The sequence below is a fragment of the Filicampus tigris genome, chromosome 11 (assembly GCF_054856515.1).
Source record: "Filicampus tigris isolate MCC_2025a chromosome 11, RoL_Ftig_1.0, whole genome shotgun sequence".
Taxonomy (NCBI): Eukaryota; Metazoa; Chordata; class Actinopteri; order Syngnathiformes; family Syngnathidae; genus Filicampus; species Filicampus tigris.
In genome coordinates this window covers 12,655,597-12,675,279 of record NC_141227.1, presented here as the reverse complement: position 1 = coordinate 12,675,279, position 19,683 = coordinate 12,655,597, and the positions used below count along the sequence as shown (strand labels likewise).

The 19,683-nt window shown below is 38.7% G+C and overlaps 2 protein-coding genes across 6 annotated transcripts in view; one reads left to right on the top strand and one right to left on the bottom strand.

Moving 5' to 3' along the window:
- Window positions 1-5,609: 5,609 nt before the first annotated feature.
- On the bottom strand, window positions 5,610-13,008 carry kcnk1b (potassium channel, subfamily K, member 1b). Its single transcript, XM_086045060.1, has 3 exons — window positions 12,539-13,008; window positions 7,684-8,079; window positions 5,610-6,318 (listed from the first exon to the last, which is right to left on the bottom strand). The coding sequence occupies exons 1-3, from the start codon at window positions 12,891-12,893 to the stop codon at window positions 6,068-6,070; spliced, it is 1,002 nt and encodes a 333-aa protein (XP_085901186.1). The 5' UTR covers window positions 12,894-13,008; the 3' UTR covers window positions 5,610-6,067.
- Window positions 13,009-13,933: 925 nt separating this feature from the next.
- map3k4 (mitogen-activated protein kinase kinase kinase 4) overlaps window positions 13,934-19,683 on the top strand; it is a 28,195-nt gene continuing 22,445 nt past the window's right edge. For 2 of the 5 annotated variants that reach the window (XM_086045057.1, XM_086045055.1), the window contains exon 1: window positions 15,170-15,302. In XM_086045057.1, the coding sequence (XP_085901183.1) occupies window positions 15,238-15,302 (65 nt within the window). In that variant the 5' untranslated portion in view covers window positions 15,170-15,237. Of the gene's footprint in view, window positions 14,031-15,169; window positions 15,303-16,206; window positions 16,379-16,492; window positions 16,622-19,683 lie in introns of those variants that run through there. The other 3 variants (XM_086045059.1, XM_086045056.1, XM_086045058.1) reach the window with 3 other exon arrangements.

The following is a 19,683-nucleotide window of genomic DNA, read 5'->3' as shown; positions in this document are numbered from 1 at the left end:
ACGTTTGCTCCTTGAGACAAGCCATTGCTTCCACTTGAATATTTATAAGCAAATACTTTTTGACAGCTTGTGAGATGTAAACACTTGGTGAGGAGGAAAAAGGAGTGAAAGCCCGGTCCTAAAAGCCACTGTGCAGATGACAATTGAAATAAATCAGCGTTTTAATCTGCGGGTCATTACATATGATGGAAAATTGCCTACAGTGCAAAGCTACGTCAATTTAATATTACCACATCATTGCTTTGATGGTAGAAGCAAGAAAATAACCATTTTGGGTTTTTTTCTTCCTGGAGTTATCACTTCCAGCATGTCGCTAGTGCTAGATGTGCTCTTGACAATCAAATGTGACATTATGATGTTCTCCCAGCATCGATGTTGTAGAACGTTTTGGAGGGAGACAACCGCCTACAGTATGACTGCAGCAGCCAATCAGCATCCACCCTCCCCTCTCCACTTTCTCTCCATCCCTCCGGTCCTGTCAGTTTGTCGAACATTTACACATTCAACTGAGAACTAACTGGGCCATTGTCTTGGCGTGTGTTTCCTATTGTGTGTTTGTCTCTGCATATATGATACATTTAGTGAAGACGAGATATTTTGAATTTTTCACACACTGCATATTTATTCCATGTATTGCAGTGATAACTTTACTGCACTTTGTGTATAATGTCATCATTGCCTGCAAAGAAATGTAGCCTACTTTACTTCCTCAACTAGTGGACGGGGATGGCAGTGAGTACTAGGAGTTTTTTTTTTTTTTTTTTTTTTAAACAGGCATCTCTTTGAGAGGAGGTCAGATGCTTGCATAAGGGCGGAGCTAAAAATGGAACTGTGGTCCATTGAGTCAATTTTCAATCTTACCTGCCACATAATAGCATCTATCCACGTGTGCTTTTATTGGAATGTTCATAGAGCTGATCAATCAGCACATATTTTGCATTTTAATCAGTCAGTTGTAAGATCATAATTTGCCGATGGATCAATGACGTCATTGATCGGATCCACAAATCAAGACATTACAGCAAACACAATCTGACGTTCTGTGCAGCCATACTCCAAGGTTTCCTAGCATAGGTAGTCAGATTTTTTTTCAATTGTTTTTCAATATTTTTTAATAATTAGGGATTGTTTTGGGGGGGAGGGGGGGGGGCTGGGGAGGGGTGTCAGGTTTTTCCACCCCATTTTCCATGCATTGAATATCCATCAGTGTTTTGGAGAGAATTTGTCGGGTTTTATTATTGATATTTATTCCCAGTGTATTATACGCAAATCGTATCTTTTTATGGGCAGTTCCGGTCCCAATCCCCCGCGAATAGCGGGGTTGACTGTATGATAAATGAACAAGTTGTTTAAATATATTGGATAAATTGGTTCGGTGATCGGCTATCGTTTTCTTTTTCAACTCGCTGGTCTGTGATTGGCTCCAAATGCTGATTGTATAAAGCCTCCCTTTTATTATTATTGATCAGTAATGCAGCGCATGCAGTTATAGGTGGAACTAGTTGTTTAATTGGTAACACTGGTGTCAAACTCAAGGCCTGGGAGCCAGATCATTTAATGTGGCCCATTGAAGCAAATTTGTACCCAAATTGCAAATTGCCATGACTTTTACGTTGGGGTATTGTGTGCATTTTTTGTGTGTGTGTGTGTTACGGAACTCTTTTTGAAATAAAATCAACTATCATCAAACAAACTATTTTAAATGATTTCTGATGGTTTCAAATGTATTTATTCATCAATCTGTTGTGCATATGTAATACAATGAGGTGATTATACCTGCATATGACTGAGGAAAAACTACAAGTGGCCTATGACAAAAACGAGTTTGACACACCTGCTGTACAGTGTACAGATCTTCATTAACAAATAATCACGAAGGTAGAAGCATACTGTTGCTTTAATTCCAATTGTGTGCGACAATTTCCAAGACCAACAACCCATAACTGATCAATTGATTAATTCATGAATTCATTACACATTTACATAAACTCACGTGCATCAACACTCTCTTTACCATAACATATTACATCATATTTTTTTCTTTTTTTTTTTGCTGCAGCAGCAGCAGAGAAATGAGAGCGTTGGCAGTAGGAACATTTTTGCTTGAGGCCTCTTTTGTATTTCCATCATCCCAGAGTGTATGACTGAATATAAATAGAGTTGCTTAAGCATCAGAAAGCATTGTAGCAGCCTATCGGGTACATGCCATGTCCTGGGTGACCGTTGAGCCTCGGGGGGTCGTGGGCATTCGAGGAGTTAAAGCTGCGTGTGTGGCCGTCATATAACCACCTGGCAGTGTGATACACGAAACACTCTTGGACAAACATAACCTCGATTATTGTGGAAAAGTGCAAGTAAAACATCACTAATTTTAGGTTCAGCCTTTCAGGGTTACGATTTATAAAAGATCTATGAACTGAATTATTTTTAATGTTCACAGCCAATGCTCACTCAGGTGGTTCTCTGAGTGCTTATAAAAGAGGCACAGAGATCAAACAGCAATATTCATGACAAAAACAGCAGAGGGTTCGTTTCAGCCCAGCATGTACAGTATAGCCAAGTCTTCAGGGGCCAGTTTAAGTCTGCTCTATGTGGCATATAGCGAGAATAACTAGATTATTTGCGAGTCTTTTGGGGATTTTAAACTATTTTTAAAAGGGCAATTTACAGCAATTGCGCATAACATTATGGGTGCTCCAAGAAATATAAGAACTGCGTCCAAAAAAAAAAAATCTGCCGTAACAAAAATTTAAGGCTCGGTTTTAGTTTAAAGGTTTTTCCTTTAACAATGTGCTTATTATTTTGTTAGTTGTATAAAGTGGCAACGTACAACAGTGAAAGATGTTATCATTCTAATTGAACCAACGATAAAATAGAAAGGCTGTGTGGGATACTCTCACAAATTCCAAAACAGCATGAAGCGTTTTACTTGATTTGAAATTATTTTAAAGGGCCAACGCCTCCACAGTCCTCACATAGGACTGTGGCGCTTTTAACATGCAGGAGAGAATGTCGCCACCTAGAGGCAACCATTACGTGTTTCTGCTCTTTTTTAATACACTGTAATTTCATTTTCATTTCATCAATTAATAAATAATTCTGGCATAGCCAACAAATCTTCTAACGAGATTATTTATCATGTATTATGACTGCATTATGCAAATGAACCAGGCACTTTTTTTTATCTATACTGCTGCTTCTGAATGTTGCACACACTTATTTCCAATTAGTGCACATCCTCCGGTAATTGTATTCTCATGATGTGCAATAAATACTTTGCCAGAGGCTCATCATTATTCATTTAACTTCAGTTGCTGCAGCGAGGGAGGCATGTAATTGCACCGCCAATATTCCACATAAAACACAAGCCCTTAAACATTATGCAAAAGTATTGCATCTCTTTTTAGATGACGTGAGTCCTGTCACCTGGGGCCATAAAACACATCATAAAAAGACAGATCAGAACATTAAAAACTAAAAGTAGAGTTGTATTTCAATAGAGACTGCAAATTTGAATGATTTGGGTCATGATCATAAGGTTACAAACACAGCTGTATTTCAGCACTTAATGTGTTATCTTACTTAAAAAAAAATCTCATTTAGTTTGACTCGTGGGAAAATAATTGATTTTACTCTCATTTTATGAAAAATGTTAGTCTCTTGTTCAGTGCTAAATGCAATCCCCTTTCGCAATTTATAAAACTAAAGAGACTGCTAAACAAAGAGAAAATGTGTTTTCAAGAGATGACTAATCAAAATAATGCATTCAAGTACCACCATCTTTTTAAAACGATTCCTAATAGCATGCAGTAAAGCGCCATCATTGCTTTTTGGCTGACCTGATTTCACTTTCAACCTCACATCATTTTAACATTCCCTTTTTGCTACAGTACATCTTTTGTATCGGAAAAAAAATACATCTCAAGCAGGTTAATGGAACATTTAAAAAACAAACAAACACACAAACAATTACAAAACAGCACTTTATTTTTGTGACACGAATGTCAATCAGGTAATTTACCTGAGAATGAAATGGTTTCAACACACATTATGGACATGAATTCACCTTTGCTGCTGACTTGTGTTGTCAGCATCAATAAATTGGTTCCTTTCGTAATCCTAATCACAAATTGACTCAATGCATCTATTGAACAGTGAAATATCTTACAGCAATGAGGAAAACACATTTTATGTTTAGTTTCCCCTCAAGCAGACATAGAAAAACAGTTCACAAAGAAATTAAATATCCTATAATGTATCAAATACATTAGTAACTTCCATGATGGTAAAATCGGCGTTATCACATACACTTCACTATTATCAACGTGGCCTTAGTGAGCTTTGTTGAGTTGTAAAGAACATCATATACAGTACAGTATATCCTGGTCAGCATGTTAACCTGTAGCAAAAGGCATTCACAAAACAGTGATTCAAATATATTCAATATACTGTATTTGCCAGAGCATTTTACTTCTCGCTAGAAATCCCTTTAAAAATACACTTCAAAGTGTTTGACCATAGAAATTCTGTAGGTTTTGGAGGCATGTTTTCTTCCTTGGTCCAGTTACAACCTAACCAACGATCCGGCTGCTACCTGTTCGTTCAACATATTTCACAGAACAGCTGAGATATTTACAACCACGTCTACCATTTCGTCTGGTTCCTGTACATGTGCAAACTATCTCCCTTACACGTAAAGGTGAATCTCACATCCCTTTTTCTCCTCAGTTGCGTACACACCAGACAAGGCAATAAATTAAAGTGTGCACAAACACACACAGACAGCATACGGGAAAATAACAAGAACATGATTATAGCACATATGTCCCTGAATGACATGGATGGCAAGCAGGAAACTTAACACCTTCATTAAAGAAAAAGTAGCACTGGCATAGAACCACTGTTCTTAAATTACATTACAAGTAGAAGTCAACCCAAAAATGTTCTTTACAATAATATGTTCTATGCAGTCTCACTAGTCTAAACTTGATATTCTGATTAAAATTGTGTTTGTGGAATATAAATTAAGCAGCAAAAGCCATCTGTTTTCATCCATCTAGGGGTGGCCATTTTGTCACTTGCTGTTGACTGAAAATTACATCACAGTTGCTCATGGATCAGATAACAGCCAATCGGAGCTCACATGTTTTCTGAAGCTGAGCCGCCATGATTTGTTGTTACCTGAGAATGCCATGTTTAGACATGCATGTTATTGTAAAAAAAAGTTTAGGGTCGACTTCCTCTTTAAAGCGGAAGTCAACTCAAACATAATTTTTTCAAGAATATGTTCCCAGCAGGCCCACAAGTTGAAACACGGCATTCTGATTAATTTTGCGTTTGTGGAATATAAGTTAAGCAGCAAAATGCACTCGTTTTTAGCCATCTCTGGGGGCGGCCATTTTGTCTTCTGTCGACTGAAAATGACATCACAACTGCCCACAACGACCAATCACGGCTCAGATTCAGAAAACAGGTCAGCCGTGATTGGTTGTGAGCAGTTGTGATGTCATTTTCAGTTGACAGAAGACAAAATGGCCGCCCCCAGAGATGACTAAAAACGAGTGGGTTAACACTTATTCCACAAACGCAATATTTATCAGAATGCCCTGTTTCAACTAGTGGGTTTGAATAAAACATATTCTTGAAAAAAAAATGTTTGTGTTGACTTCCACTTTAACAGTTGCTGTCAGTTTCTTAAAACTGATTTGCCAATTAAAAAAATACAACAAAACTATTAATGCCAGCACTATTTTGACTATGACACACTGCCTCTTCCCATCAGCTAGGCAACAATGGAGTATAGAATCCAACACAAGCATTATAAAGCAACTGTCACTGAACACCATACCTGTTTCTGAATTCAGTGATGTGCAATGTCCACAGAAGTAGTGTCTTTTTTGACAAGCTACTGAAAAATTCTCTTGAATTCTAGCTTGTTTGTAAGAAGACTTCCTAAAATGTTTCAGCATATACTTTGACTAACGGTCAGCTCATAATGAAGCTTTGTTCCCATGAGCCACAACTACAGCAGAGATTTGTGATTTCTTGTAATTAACTCGGCCTAACACTACTGGATCATGAAGTCGTCGCTGCGAGAGGACAGACTTGAGACACTCATGAACATGTGGGCTTTATCGTCGCCGTGTGCCCGGTCTGTCGCGGTGGTGAAGGACAGGTGGTCGTGCTCCAGGATGGCCAGGCGGTCCCGTGTCTTCTCCTTTTTCAGGTAGAACATCTTTCTCAGCTGCTTTAGCTGCTGCAGCTCGCAAAAAGTCTCCAGGACCACCAGCATGACGATCAGGCCCAGGATCAAGTAGACTGAAAACAGAGATCAACAAAAGGACTCAATGTAAGTGATTACAAAAACAAGTTGTTTATACATTCAGACACAAGGGGGCGGTGTTCCCACACAATGCACTCACTGTATGTATTATTAGGTGGTGAATTATTACCAGAAAATCTACAAAAAAAGAAGAAATATTATAAGAACTAGGACCTAAGACATTTACACACATCTGCAAATCGAAAGAAAATAACCATTGGAAAATTCTCGATGAACACAAATGTATTTAAATTATCCTAGTTGTTTCCTGCCTGTTTGTGGAGTCTACACAACTCTCGTTTTTACACATGGCGCTGACGTCACAACATACATAAATTTACACAGTCGCCGTTGTGCACCCTGCAAGCTGAATGACTCAATGACGCACACCAATGTCACACAGATTGGCGTACTCTTGATGCTTTCTTTTCTTTTCTTTTATAGAGATTGAATTTTAAAAGAAGCATTGAAGGGTGATTAATATACAGTGATACTTATCTTTTGCAAAAAGATACAGGGCACTTAACCATAATTGTAATGCGAGTGGAAATGAACGCTACACGGCTCACTATATAGCTATAATGAAAAACGATTATTAAATACAAACAAGTTGATTATTCCATAATGTATAATTTCTACAATGACAATAATTACTCATGTAATCAGGCATTGTATTATACTACAATCATTTTCTGGGGTTAAAATGTGTCCTGTGGTTGAAAAGCAACATGTTGAACCTTATTATCAGATCTCATTTCCATTCCTCTGGTTGTAATGTGATTGAGATATTTAAAAGAAATGTGATTTTTTTTTTCCATACTGTAAGCCAGAGGCCAATGAAATACATTAGCGCTCTAATGTCAAGGAAGTGAGAATCGTACCAAAAGTAATATCCTTCTTCTTGTAACAGGAAGGATGTGATATTATGAGTTGTGTGTTGACCTCATTTTGCCACCACACTGTAGACAAGTGCACGTCACATTACCTAAAAATACTGTAATAGCTTAAATAGAAGATTAATAAATACGCCACTAGAATCTAATACGAGGACGTATCAAACATTTGTTGATTGAGTTGATAATGTTCCGTTTTAATTGGTATCACAGGCGTAGTAATTAAACACGTATGTCAATACGATAGTTTGGTTGTAAACGACCACAAAAAACTAGTTACAGTGCTCAACCTACTGTTAAATGTGACAACAAAATTATAAAGGGAAAAAAATTAGATCCCCTAAGAATGATGAAGAATTATAGGTGTACCTAATAAAGTGGTCAGTGGATGTATGACCACAAGTACAAGTTGCTAAAAATCAAATGAACCTTGATTTATTGTTTCAATGTTAATCTGCTATTACTCACAAGTGATTCCCAGTTTGTAGAGCTCCCTGAACCTCTGGTTAGCCGCCTCTCCTGGCACGTAATCTCCCAATCCGATGGTGCTGAGCGAGATGAAGCAGAAGTAGAAAGACTCCAGGAAGTTCCAGTTATCCTCCAGTGCTGAGAAGATGGCCGCTGGGATGAGGAAGAAGCACAAGATGGCCAACAAGGCAAGAAGAAAAGAGTGGACGATGGCCACCAGAGGTTTGGACAGGCCCCAGCGTGTGTGGATGTACGAAATGGGCTTCCTTGTGCTGTAAACCATGATCCTTTGCACCACGGCGGTGAAAAGGAGGAGAGTGAAAGGGATGCCGAACGCAGAGTAGATGATGCAGAAAGCCTTGCCGCCCTTTGACAGTGGCGCTGTGTGACCGTAACCTGAAGACAAAAGCAAGACAATGCTCGTGAAAATCGTCACAAAATTCATACAAATCATATTAAAAGGAGAGAAGTATATGGGTCCCAGATAACCACAATGTATCTCACTGAACCAATTGGATATACTCTTGCATTCAAATAACCAGCAATAGGTAAAAATCAACAATGTAGAGCGAACAATTAAAAACATTTTTAAATAGTTTTACCCCTCCAACGTGCTCCAAACACGTTTAAACTTATTTGAACACGCTTAAAATATCGAGGCACTCTTTTTAAACATATTTGAACCCCTCAAAAAATGAAAGCATAAAATATGTAGTACAGCAAATACAGTGTAAAAAAAAAAAAGTTAAGTTGGAACAATTTTAAAATATTAATTATTTAGATGCTCAGGGCTTAGGTAACAACTAATCATGGCTAATCTTCAGCAAACAGGTGAGGCACATAGAACATATTATTGTTAAGAAAATTTTGGGGTTGACTTCCTCTTTAAGAGGCAGGCCCGAATGGGCTCGGGTATGATGTTGTAAAATCTGCATGTGAGTGTCTGGGCATGAGCTGTAGCTGACAGCAGCCCCTGCATGGGGGTCTTTATTGTGTTTTACAGTCCTCCCAGCATGCAATAAACAGCTAAAAATTGCATCTGACTGTGGCTCTCCTTTCCCACAAGCAAGGGCATGTTGGTAGGTATTAGGCATGGGCCAGATTCTGATGCTATAGTAAACATGAGCAAGAATATCAGTTTCACAGTATCATGGTATTGCAATTACAGCTCTAAAATGTATTGTTTTGAAGTGTTTGGGGTAAAAAAAACGTTTTTTCCATTTAAAACATTCTGTAGAGACATTGGTAAATGTAAAAAAAAGATCGAATTATTCTAAATAAAATCAAATGTAGTGCAATGGTAAAAGAACTTATTTCTAAGAAAATTTGTAGCTATTAATTCTCTTCTCGTCTCCGCTTTGTGAAATAACGTCAGAGCAGAAATGAACTGATGTTAGCCATGCTAGTTAGCTATTTGCCTCAGTTGCAAGTCTACAGTATGGTATTTATTTCTCCACTTGCAGACTTGCTAATTCTTGTAGCTGGTTGTAAAAGTTAATTTACAGACAGCGGTATAGAAATATATTAACGTTACCTTGAATTTCTTAAAAAGTGATGGATGGCACGCTAGTAAATGTGATACAGTATTGTATTGGAATTACAGTATAGAAGCCATTGCTGATAAGCATGTTTTCTAGTATCATTCTTCTATCAAACCGCAGCAGCAGCCAATTTTCGAAAAAAGCCGCCTTTTTCGACATGGGGAAAAGTCACTGGTTACTGACTACTTGCGCCATGTTCGGTTGAGGAAGTGGTCAGGGCACATTGCATGAACTAACAACTCAAAAATATATATATATAATAATTATAAAGAAACAACACAAATACTGTCACTCAAACCGCTGATGAAAGGTTTTTAGCAGTTTTGAAAACATAACTTTCTAAAACCGTAGTATACCTTGTCTAGCAATACTATAAAAAATATATTAACAAAAATGGAAACAATGAACAACATTGCCTAGTTGATTGCCAATAAAATAGGTTTTACTTTAAGAGCCTCAACTAGCTAGTACACTAAAAAATGTTGGGTCAACTCAAAATTTCAAGGCTATAAACTTCAATAACATTTTAAGTTGGGCAATTCAACTACTGTTAAATGTTTTACATGTTGCTGTTATGAAAATTGTCTTTCCTGCAGTTCACAACAAGGAAACAAGAGTTTACAGTATGGATGTCCCTTTTATTGAACACCAATTAAAAGATATAGGTAAAAACAACTTACTTGCTTTGTTGCACTAATTTAAATAGTTGCCATGAATGTCAATAAATTATATTAAAGTGTTTCCAATTTAAATGACTGTTTTAAGCCCAAAAATTACAGGTTGTGGTTTTTACAGTGTAAAAAAAAGTAAAAATTTTCTATTTGTATTTTTTTTTTTTTAAGTTTCATACAGACGACAAAGTTTAATTGAATCCGGTTCACAGTAAACTGCAAAGATGCCTGGCAAGTAGTTGGTGACACTTGGTCTTTCTTAAGAGCCATCTGTTAACTTTTACAGTTTTGGTTATGATTAACAGTACTTAAACATTCCCAGGATGAACATGTTTTAAAGACTTCCATTTTCAACACTGAAACAAAAATACTACCCCCATAATTTTCTAAGACTTCTCCTTAAAGACCTGTTTGGCCTCCCAAAATGTTATTGTGTAAACAATGGGTCTACATGTGCAGTACTAGCAGGTGAATGACAACTCCATAAACCCTTAACCAAAGATATGATATAATATTTTTTTAAATAGAAAAAAAAACAATCTAAAGTGCTTCAACAAACAGACAAAATGTGAAGATGTTCCAAACTGCGGTGAGTGTTTAAAGTATAGATAGTGTTTTAACAAATGGATCATTACACTCCAGCTATATATGAGTCACACCACTACACAACTCCATTAAAACGTCATACTTTCTAAGTTAACATTGCATTAGTGTGTGTTACCTTGGCACACTCACAAGAATGTGCTAATTATCATGAAAAGGCATTTGTTTGTGCTATATGTTTTACGCCACACTTTTAACGTCGAGTCTTCTTCTGAATGTTTAATCTCCAAAACACCATGGTGCTTGTTATATGTCATACATTATATATTTGATGGATAGTCTGCTTGATGGGTGTGTTTTGCCAGCAAACACAAAGCACTGTCGAGGACTTAAAACATAACCAACATGCAGTACATATGTTGAAACTTCCTAGATAACTGCTGCTGCCATGTTGTCAGACTAAAGTTCCTTCAGGTAGTCTCAATGCATATGCTTTTCTCTTTTTTTTTTTTTTTTTTTTTTTTTAGATAACATTGAATGACAATGTGCAAAACTGTCTTATTGCCTCGAGACAAAAAACATCACTATTTGTATAAAGGGTTTACTCAAATGCTTTCATTTGACTGAGTAAAGAGAAATGTTTTTCAACATGAAAAGAAGTTTGGTAGGTTTAGTCTCACAAATTTTTCTTTGTTAATTATTAAGTTGATAACACTAGTTACTCTTATTGCAACACTTTTTATTGTCATTGCATTTGTATGTTTTTTTGGGTTGAGTACAGACTGCTTTTGAATAGTATAAATATTTACAGTTTCTTTTAACTAATTTTTAATTGTACACCTGTATGTATACGTGTACACCTTTGATAAATTATTCATAGATTTTTACAATTATGCTTCAATGTGATTTCAGCTCATATGCTCTCAACTTGGTAGTAACTACATATTAAATACATCAACAACACATACAATTTTTTTAAAACAACATAATTAAGGGTGGTAGATCTGCCTCAGTTGTGAGGTTGGGAGTTTGAATCTGGGCTGCGGCCTTCCTTTGTGGCGTTTGCATGGTCGTGCTTGTATGGTTTTTCCACTGATACTCCCATTTTCCTCACACATTCCAAAAACATGCACATGAAGTTCATTGAAGACTTGAAATTGTCCTTAGGTGTGAATGTGAGTGTGAGAATAGTTGTTAGTCTATGTGTGTCCTGTGAATGGCTGCCAACCAGCCATGAGTGTACGTACCCCGACTTTGCACATAAAGGCAGTTGGGATAGGCCCCAGCACATCCATGACCTAGTGAGGATTTGCGATATTAAAGACGGATGGATGTATATATTTGAAATAGAAATGGAATGAAAACAGAAATGTTATTGTCATTTCCCAGAGAGGTTGGGGGCTGGGGTAGCAACTCCTAAACTATGCTTTCAGAGGGGCACAGTGTGGGATCTGGAAAAAACACCTCAACCCATAGTGACATTAAAAAAAACAGATCTCGAAGACTTGCACATGTGGGAGGGATGTGGGATGTCGGGGAAGGGGGGTTACATTGTACACACTGAGGGGTGACACTTGCTGCCATACTAGGCGCTTATATAAATAAGTATCATACAGAATTATATTAAAATTCATTATTTCAAAAGAGAAAATGCAAAAATCTCACATGCCTGTTGTACCCCTCTGTAACTATGCTAATGCAATAGATCATCAAGTGGACCTGATGTTTAGTCGCTAATATTGTGTGCTGGTGTAATAAATGGATAATTACATAAGCACTGACTGATAAGCCAACATGTGGTTGCACACCAGTCAGTGAACTGTGAAATATGCCAGTGGCCGTTTTTAGTGAGGCTAATGAGGCCTAGAGGCATGGCAGGCCTAATAACTGTTTATTTCCATACACAAATGAATTAAATATGGAATTAATTAAATTAAAGGGTGTGTCTGATTGACCGCAATTATAAAGATATTTTTTAACGTACGGGAGATAATTATCTGTGTGCCATATGGCTATGAGACCATGCAGATAAACAGCAAACAATTACAATTAAAATCAAGCACTTGCATGAAGAAGTGCTCTTTGTCAGAGGTATCTCACCTGTGGTGGAGAGCACGGTGCTGGCAAAAAAGAGTGCAGAGGTGAAGTCCCAGTTCCAGTTAGTAGTGGTGTTATTGAGGATGGAGACGCCGTAATTGCTCGCGTCGAGCGCTTCCTTGAGAAAGCGCTCCAGACTCTCCTCGGTGATGCACTCGTTGTCCCGCAGGAACTGCTTTTTCATGGCCATCAGGTCCTGGCGCAGGGCGGCTTCGTAAGGCAACTCGACGGACGAAAAGACGATAGCGCCGAAGATCAGATAAAGGATGTAGCCCAGCAACAGAAACACAAAATACCACTTCGATTTGTGGCTCTGGATGAGCCGCACGCACGAACTACTGGCAACCGACTGGAGCATCTTAAAAATTGTGGGATGTTAACACAAACCCTGTAAACGAAGGAAAGTGATGTTTGTATCGGGGCCAGGCTGAAATGTTAATTCTCTTCCCTCTTAGCGAAACCTGCAGCCGTAACGAGTGACGTTCACAGACATCGCGGTGTTCACATTACTCACGGTGGATGGGCGGAAGTAACCTGTAACTGAGCATTTACTCTTCAATTAAAAAAATTAATATTACGTATTAGCCGGTTTAGTATATATGACTGGCACCTAAAAACTGAATTATTGAATTAAATAGTAAAAGAATGAATGAAAGTTTAGGAATCATTGAGTTTCAAACTGCACTTGAAGACAACGCGTGAGTGTCGGAGACAATGGCCGTGTGACGCCACATGTTCAGTTTCTCCCTTTCCAGGTATGGCATTCGCATTCTACATTTACAGTAAAAGCTAAATTTGACTATACGGAATTAATACTGAAGCTATCAACACAATCTTTTTGACTAATTGTACTTCCAGTTTGAGCAGATTTAATTGTTATTCAAGATGTTTGTAATTTAACTGGCGAAACTACAGATTGAGCTCTTCAAGTTTGCCCATGCAGTCAAAATGAATTAAACACGTCATTTCGCCACGACAAATTACGTCACATTTGCCATTCATTTTATTTGGGGTTTGACAATGTAGAAATCTGCACTTCAATTGCAGAGACAGTGAATTACCTATATCACTGTGAATCAATTGTATATTTCTGTAACTGCAGTTCTTGACTCTGGCGTTTCATAATTGTTGATGGGAGATGGGAGATTCATGAAGATTAACAAAGTAATCTGTTAAAGCGTGCATGTTAATTTATGCACATATTTGTACAGTATATTCCTCCTCTGTGCACTTTACTATAGCCGAACAGCATTTCTTGTTTCATGGTGGTAGTTTCTGTGCAAATATCTTTCCAACAGTTCATTAAATCACACTGACAACAATTACGAATCATCAGTACATCATATAATTCATATGTGACATGCTGGTACTCAGTCTGACACTTTCACCAGGAATCAGAAGTACTTCTTCTGCGGTAGTTTGGGTTACCTGGCGTCATCCACCCTGAAGTGGCATGGTTTTCTACTACTGGAATGTCACAACATGGCAGATGATGGTAGGTGATCCCCCCCACTTTTTTCACCATGTGAGTAGGCTTGTCCATCTGCCCATGTGGGAACACAGAACAGCGGAAGTTGTTTGAGCAGCAGCCAGTATACCACGTGGCATGTTCAGAATGAATGAGAGATGTGGGTGTAGGCAACATGTGAGGAAGTCAAACACTGCTACTCTGTACATAGTCATTGTTTCTCTATTAAAATTGACAAAGCAAATCACTTGTGGGTTTCACCTAGTTTTGTGTCTGTCATTACATAAAAACAAACCAACATTAATATTGGGCAACTTTACGGCCCATGAGCCATATTGGGCCCAAATAGCATTTGATCTAGAATAAAACCTCAGAGGAACTGTTCTAAAATTCCCAAACACATTTACTCATAATAAACAGACAGCTGGGATAGGCTCCAGCACGCTCGCCCTCGTCAGGATAAGCGGTTCAAATAATGGATGGATGGATGGATGGATGGATGGACATATCTGTAAAAGGAAAAAAGTACATGTTATATCAATGCATAAGATTTTCAAATTTTGATTTAGTATGGCAAGGCAAGGAAGCTTTATTGGAGAGTGCATTTCATACACAAGGTAACTCAATGTGCTTCACAGAATGAAATGTACACAATTTAAAAGCATATAAAAACAACAGAAGAAAAGCCATTGAAAAACAAAGTACATAAATAAAAGGTATCTTATTAAACACTTGATGGTCTTTCTAACAGCCAAAATTCCCCCTCATAGAAAGAATGTTCCAAAGCTGTGCACAATACTGCTGAATTTTGCCTTTTCTTTGTCTTTTTGTGTCTTTTTAGTGGTCCATGTAACACTTGACACTGGTCAACGTTGGTAGACGGAAACGCTAACGAGAGCCCGTTTAAAATGATAGGCGGACCGGCCTATAGGTGATTACTATTTGGTCCGGCTGGACAAAAAGGTGGATAGACGGACGGCGGAAGGGTAACACCCCGACTGCTGACGGAAGGCGATAAAAGGACCGGAAATTTTTAGTATAATGCCCAGCTCTGTTGATAAATATCTTTGCGGTTAATAAAGGTTTTATGATGCGGACAGCTTGACCCTTGACCACATTGCTTTTTTCCACCATTATTTGTACTTGGCATGAGTCATGTGCTTTTCTTTTGATTTAAGAGTTTCATAAATTCAAATGATACTGCACTCAAACAGGCCTGTTCCACCACATCATAATGACTAATTTGGTCTACCACATAACAGCCTGGAGCTCAAATGTTCCAGAAATACAGTACTCAAAGTAAGTAATGCAGTTCTTTCTACTTCAAGAACATATAATGGTGGCATTGACACCTGTGCACATTTGTGAGACAAATTTGGCTAATTTTAGTTGATTTATTATGTGGAGATTTTACTTACCTCATTCAAATCATGAATTACAACAACCTATTGGACAACCAATCACTTTTTCAGTATATATGTTTGGCAACATGAATAATCATACATAACCATAATTTGTTGGCTTTTCAGGCTACTTATTACAGCATTCACTAAAGCTCCTTTGTATGAAAGGACTGCTGCACACAACCAGTGGGTGTACTGTATTCAAGTGCTTTCAATTGAATGCATGCACTCTTTTATATGGGATCTAAGGAGGGGTGGGAACTTGGGAATGATTCATATTTAGTATTATTCCACCAATTGTAGGCCATGTTAGACAACCATTCTCACTTATGGACAGTTTGGAGGAATCTGGGAAGAAACCCGATTTGATTCAAACACTGAAGTTTCAACTGAGGGGCATTTGGTGCTAACAGACATGATGAATTTAACACATTGACCAAAATGAAAAGCATAAATAGTTTTTTTATGGGATCTAAGGAGTAAAGGGGTTTATTATTATTGTTATTATTATTATTATTATTATTATTATTATTATTATTAGTATTATTATTATTATTATAACTGATAGTGTTTTGAGAGAGAGACATACAATAGAGGGAAAGAGAGAGTTGTTGTTATCCTTTCGGCTTAGTGAGAGGGGCAAAGAACGAGACAGAGCGTGAAAGAGTGGGGGAGAGCGACAATGACTGAACCATCCGGGCTGCCGTAGCAAAAGCAATAGGCTTGTGAGCTGTGAGGCACTCCTCTCGTCAATGAACGTTGGAAAGATGGCGACGGCACATGCACAAGCGAAAGTCCACCTTGCCGGCGGATCGAAAGTGCTTCAAAGAGACTCTTAACCGTCTTTTGTGCAAAAACCAAACGGTGCAAAGTCCGTTCGCCGTTGCCTGGACATGGTTTAGTCCATGCACAGCGAATAATAGAACGCCGCTTTTTCGCCATGGAGCCGCCGGATCGCTCCAAGCCCAGCAGGTATGCGAGATTTGTCCAACAGACCACCACACCACCAGCTTTGGCGCTTGCAAAATAGAGAGCCGAGCGTGACGCTGCACTCGCATTGCGCACAAACTCGCTTCCTGTCAAATTGTGAGACGCGTGCAGTTCACTCGCTGCTTTTGCAACTGGAGAGTTGCAAACTTTTTAGTGCAATATATACAATCTATTAACACGCCGCTGTTAAAAATAAAGAAGCGACAATGCACGCGGACTAAGAAGGTAATTGTACGAACGGCTGCAGCATGTTAGGGAGTAAGCTAGCCTACCACCACTGTTAGCGTTGTCATTTTATTGTTCACAAGTTTACTCACAGACTGAAAAATGAGTTCTATTTTATTTAAAACATGAACGTGGTGTTAGTCTCGCGTGATCACTGAAAAAAGGCACGCACACTTGCCTGGCTTTAGCTAGCATTTGATCCACTGTTTTCTGTTGTTAATCCTTCAACTGGATTTAGCGCTTGTGTTGTTTTCCTGTGTAGCATTATTGCAAAGTGTGCATGTTCACTTGGTAGTTTAACAGGACATGCATGATCCTTTCTATTTCTGCTGCGTGCCTAACTGAGCTGACTCTTGAAAACGTGCAAGCAACAGATGTCCCAGTTGTTGTGAAGGTTACCGTTCGACTTATTTCGTGCACGAGAATGCACATCAGCAGATTGTAAGATGTTATTGTTATATGTAATCGACATGGCGTAGTTTGCCCCTGACTGCAGGCGACAGGGCGTCAGGAATCTGCTATTATGTCTCCACCTCGCTTGTTTTTCACTTTGCCAAAAAGGGAAAAAAAATCAAGCTTTATATACAGATGGTATTTTCCCTTTAGTCTTTAATGCGTATTGTGTTGCAGCCAGTCCGAGGTGAAGTCGATGATTGTGCAACATTGGCCTTATTAACGTTGCATAAGGACAATGCACAACTTGATGTGACCATGGTGCACGTCCTTACTGGAAGTTGACAAGACATCCCCACACCCCACCATCCCATGTTTGTTTAGTGCGTGGGTGGAGGGCAACACATGCTATAATGAGCACAAATCTACACTATGCCTCCCCCCCCCTCCACACACTACAGTGTTTCCACGTCTTTGATCAAGTCTCACAACTGTATCCTGAAATGTTCTGCGTAACCTCCTCACTTAAACACAATCTGTTTCTATAATGTGCATGCATTTCCTTCCCCTTAAACGCAATCTGTTTCTATAATGTGCATGCATTTCCTTGGCTTTATGGGAATGGTTAAAGACATATTTTAAATTTGCCGTTCAATGAAATAGAACTGCTGCCACTCTTGTATTCAAAACATTTTGTAAAATAAAACTAAAATAAAGTATTACCTACACAGCCTTTGACAGACACATAATGGAGAGGGAACAGTTTGCATAGTGATGTTGTCATCTAGTTACATTATATTTTATGTTGGGAATAAGGTAATGTTATCCTTTGCTGCAACACTTTGCTGACAAAGTAAGTGGCATTTCTTGCTTGATGGTTATGATCGTAAGTTTCCCCCCCCCAAAAAAGAAAAAAGCCGAAAGAAAATGTCGTACATGGTGATTGTTTGAACTGAAACTTTTGGGATTTGAGGCACATTGTGCCAGGATGTGTTCCATTGTATTTGTATTTGCGGCCTAGAGTTGCAGTTTCCATGAACACAACATCGTGTGCGTGTAGTTGTGTTGTGCCTGCATTGCTGTGCAATTAAATGGAAATGAAGGCAGACGTTGCAGACCTTAATCTTTCTAACAGAGGGAGCTGTGTATGCTGCTCATGTTTGCACTTAATATTGTTGACAAAATGAATGCTATCATTGCGACGACAGAGGTCCTTTTGTGCAAAATGTCTTGTTCCCCAAGAAGACATGGTCACTAGCGAGCATTCCTGAGATTTCAGGATGTGGTTTCGCCGTGCTCACGGTACGGCACTGCAGACGCTCGTGGCTGCAGCTCATTAAAAGGCTGCGTTTGCCGGGAGCTCAGGCGGTGTGAGGAGTGCAGATGGAGCCTCCTCGTCTTATTTCCTAACTGCATCCGCTCTCTGCCTACACCTGCTCTGGAGAACTGTGCCTTCGCTGTCATCTGACGCTTCAATTGAAACAAACGATCTTTGCAAGGAGTAAAGGAGAAGTGGGGAACCTTCTTCCCCCTCTGGTATTGTTTCAATGCATCGGGGGGTTGGGGGACTGAAAAAACGTGATGCAACCATCAAATAATCCTTATTATAATCTAGCGCTTTTTGTAGGAGTATCTCTGAGGTTGTATGTTTTTTTAGAATTGCACGGCAGGCAGGGTCAAATGCTCTTGCAAGGCCGTATATGGCACACAGGAAGTAGGCACAGTACTGCATCAGTCTATTTTAACTGACCAGCACATGCATGCACTGGCCTGCTGAAGGCTTCTATCGTGACTATCAGATATTCTTTCAAGTTGGAACAGAAAATTGCTCACTTTGCATTCGTGGTGCAAGACTAAGCAGTCATTACACTATTTCTCCGTGTTGCCGTGTGTAAACAGTGGCTACATTTAGATACAGTTCATCATGTGACCTTTTTGCTACAGTAAGGGCTCTTTCATTGACTCTTGTATGCTTTATGCATTTGCATACAGGAGAGTCTGGGAGGTCCACCCCTGGCTGTGTGCTACATACAAAGTCGAAGAGAAGGGTGTGGTCAAGTTCTTTGTGTTTGAGAGCTTACAGTACCAAAGTCAGATGGCTATATCTGTGTAGCGAGTTTCAACACGGGTTGGCAAGAAGTCCAAGATTCCTGCTGCAGTATGTACACGTTGCAATTTCCAAGTGATTTATACACGGGTAGATAGATCGGACAAAATTGCACAATGAAGCGGTGGTGACGATTTCATTTTTGTTGTGGGCCACGCTGTTGCTTGCTATGGTTTGCCTTTGAGGGCCATTATGACTGTGAACCCTTATGATCGCGTCATATTACCACATGTACGCAACTAATTTAGATTCCGACAGTATACACGTAATTATTATTAAATTAGATGAGGTTTTCCTCATATTTTTATCATTTATGCAAATGGCACTCTGCATAATTTTCAAGATATCAGTTGTTAGAGAATAATTTGAATGTTTTCAAACAAACCTTTCAATGAAAACAGTATTTTTTTTTCAAAAGGAAAAAATGTTTTGTTAAAATGCAATGTTCCAAATGATAATGCACAGTAGTGCTTCAAGATTGTATTGGTTGTAAACAACAAAAAATAGGCATTTGTTGAATTTGCAGCATTAGGTGGGTGTATTTGCTAAAATGAAAAGCTAT

Coding starts and splice junctions, on each gene's coding strand:
- kcnk1b (XM_086045060.1), bottom strand. CDS start 12,893: ATGCTCCAGTCGGTTGCCAGTAGTTCGTGCGTGCGGCTCATCCAGAGC. Junction 8,080..12,538: donor CACCGTGCTCTCCACCACAG/GTGAGATACCTC, acceptor TTTTGTCTTCAG/GTTACGGTCACACAGCGCCA. Junction 6,319..7,683: donor CTACAAACTGGGAATCACTT/GTGAGTAATAGC, acceptor CTCTGTTTTCAG/TCTACTTGATCCTGGGCCTG.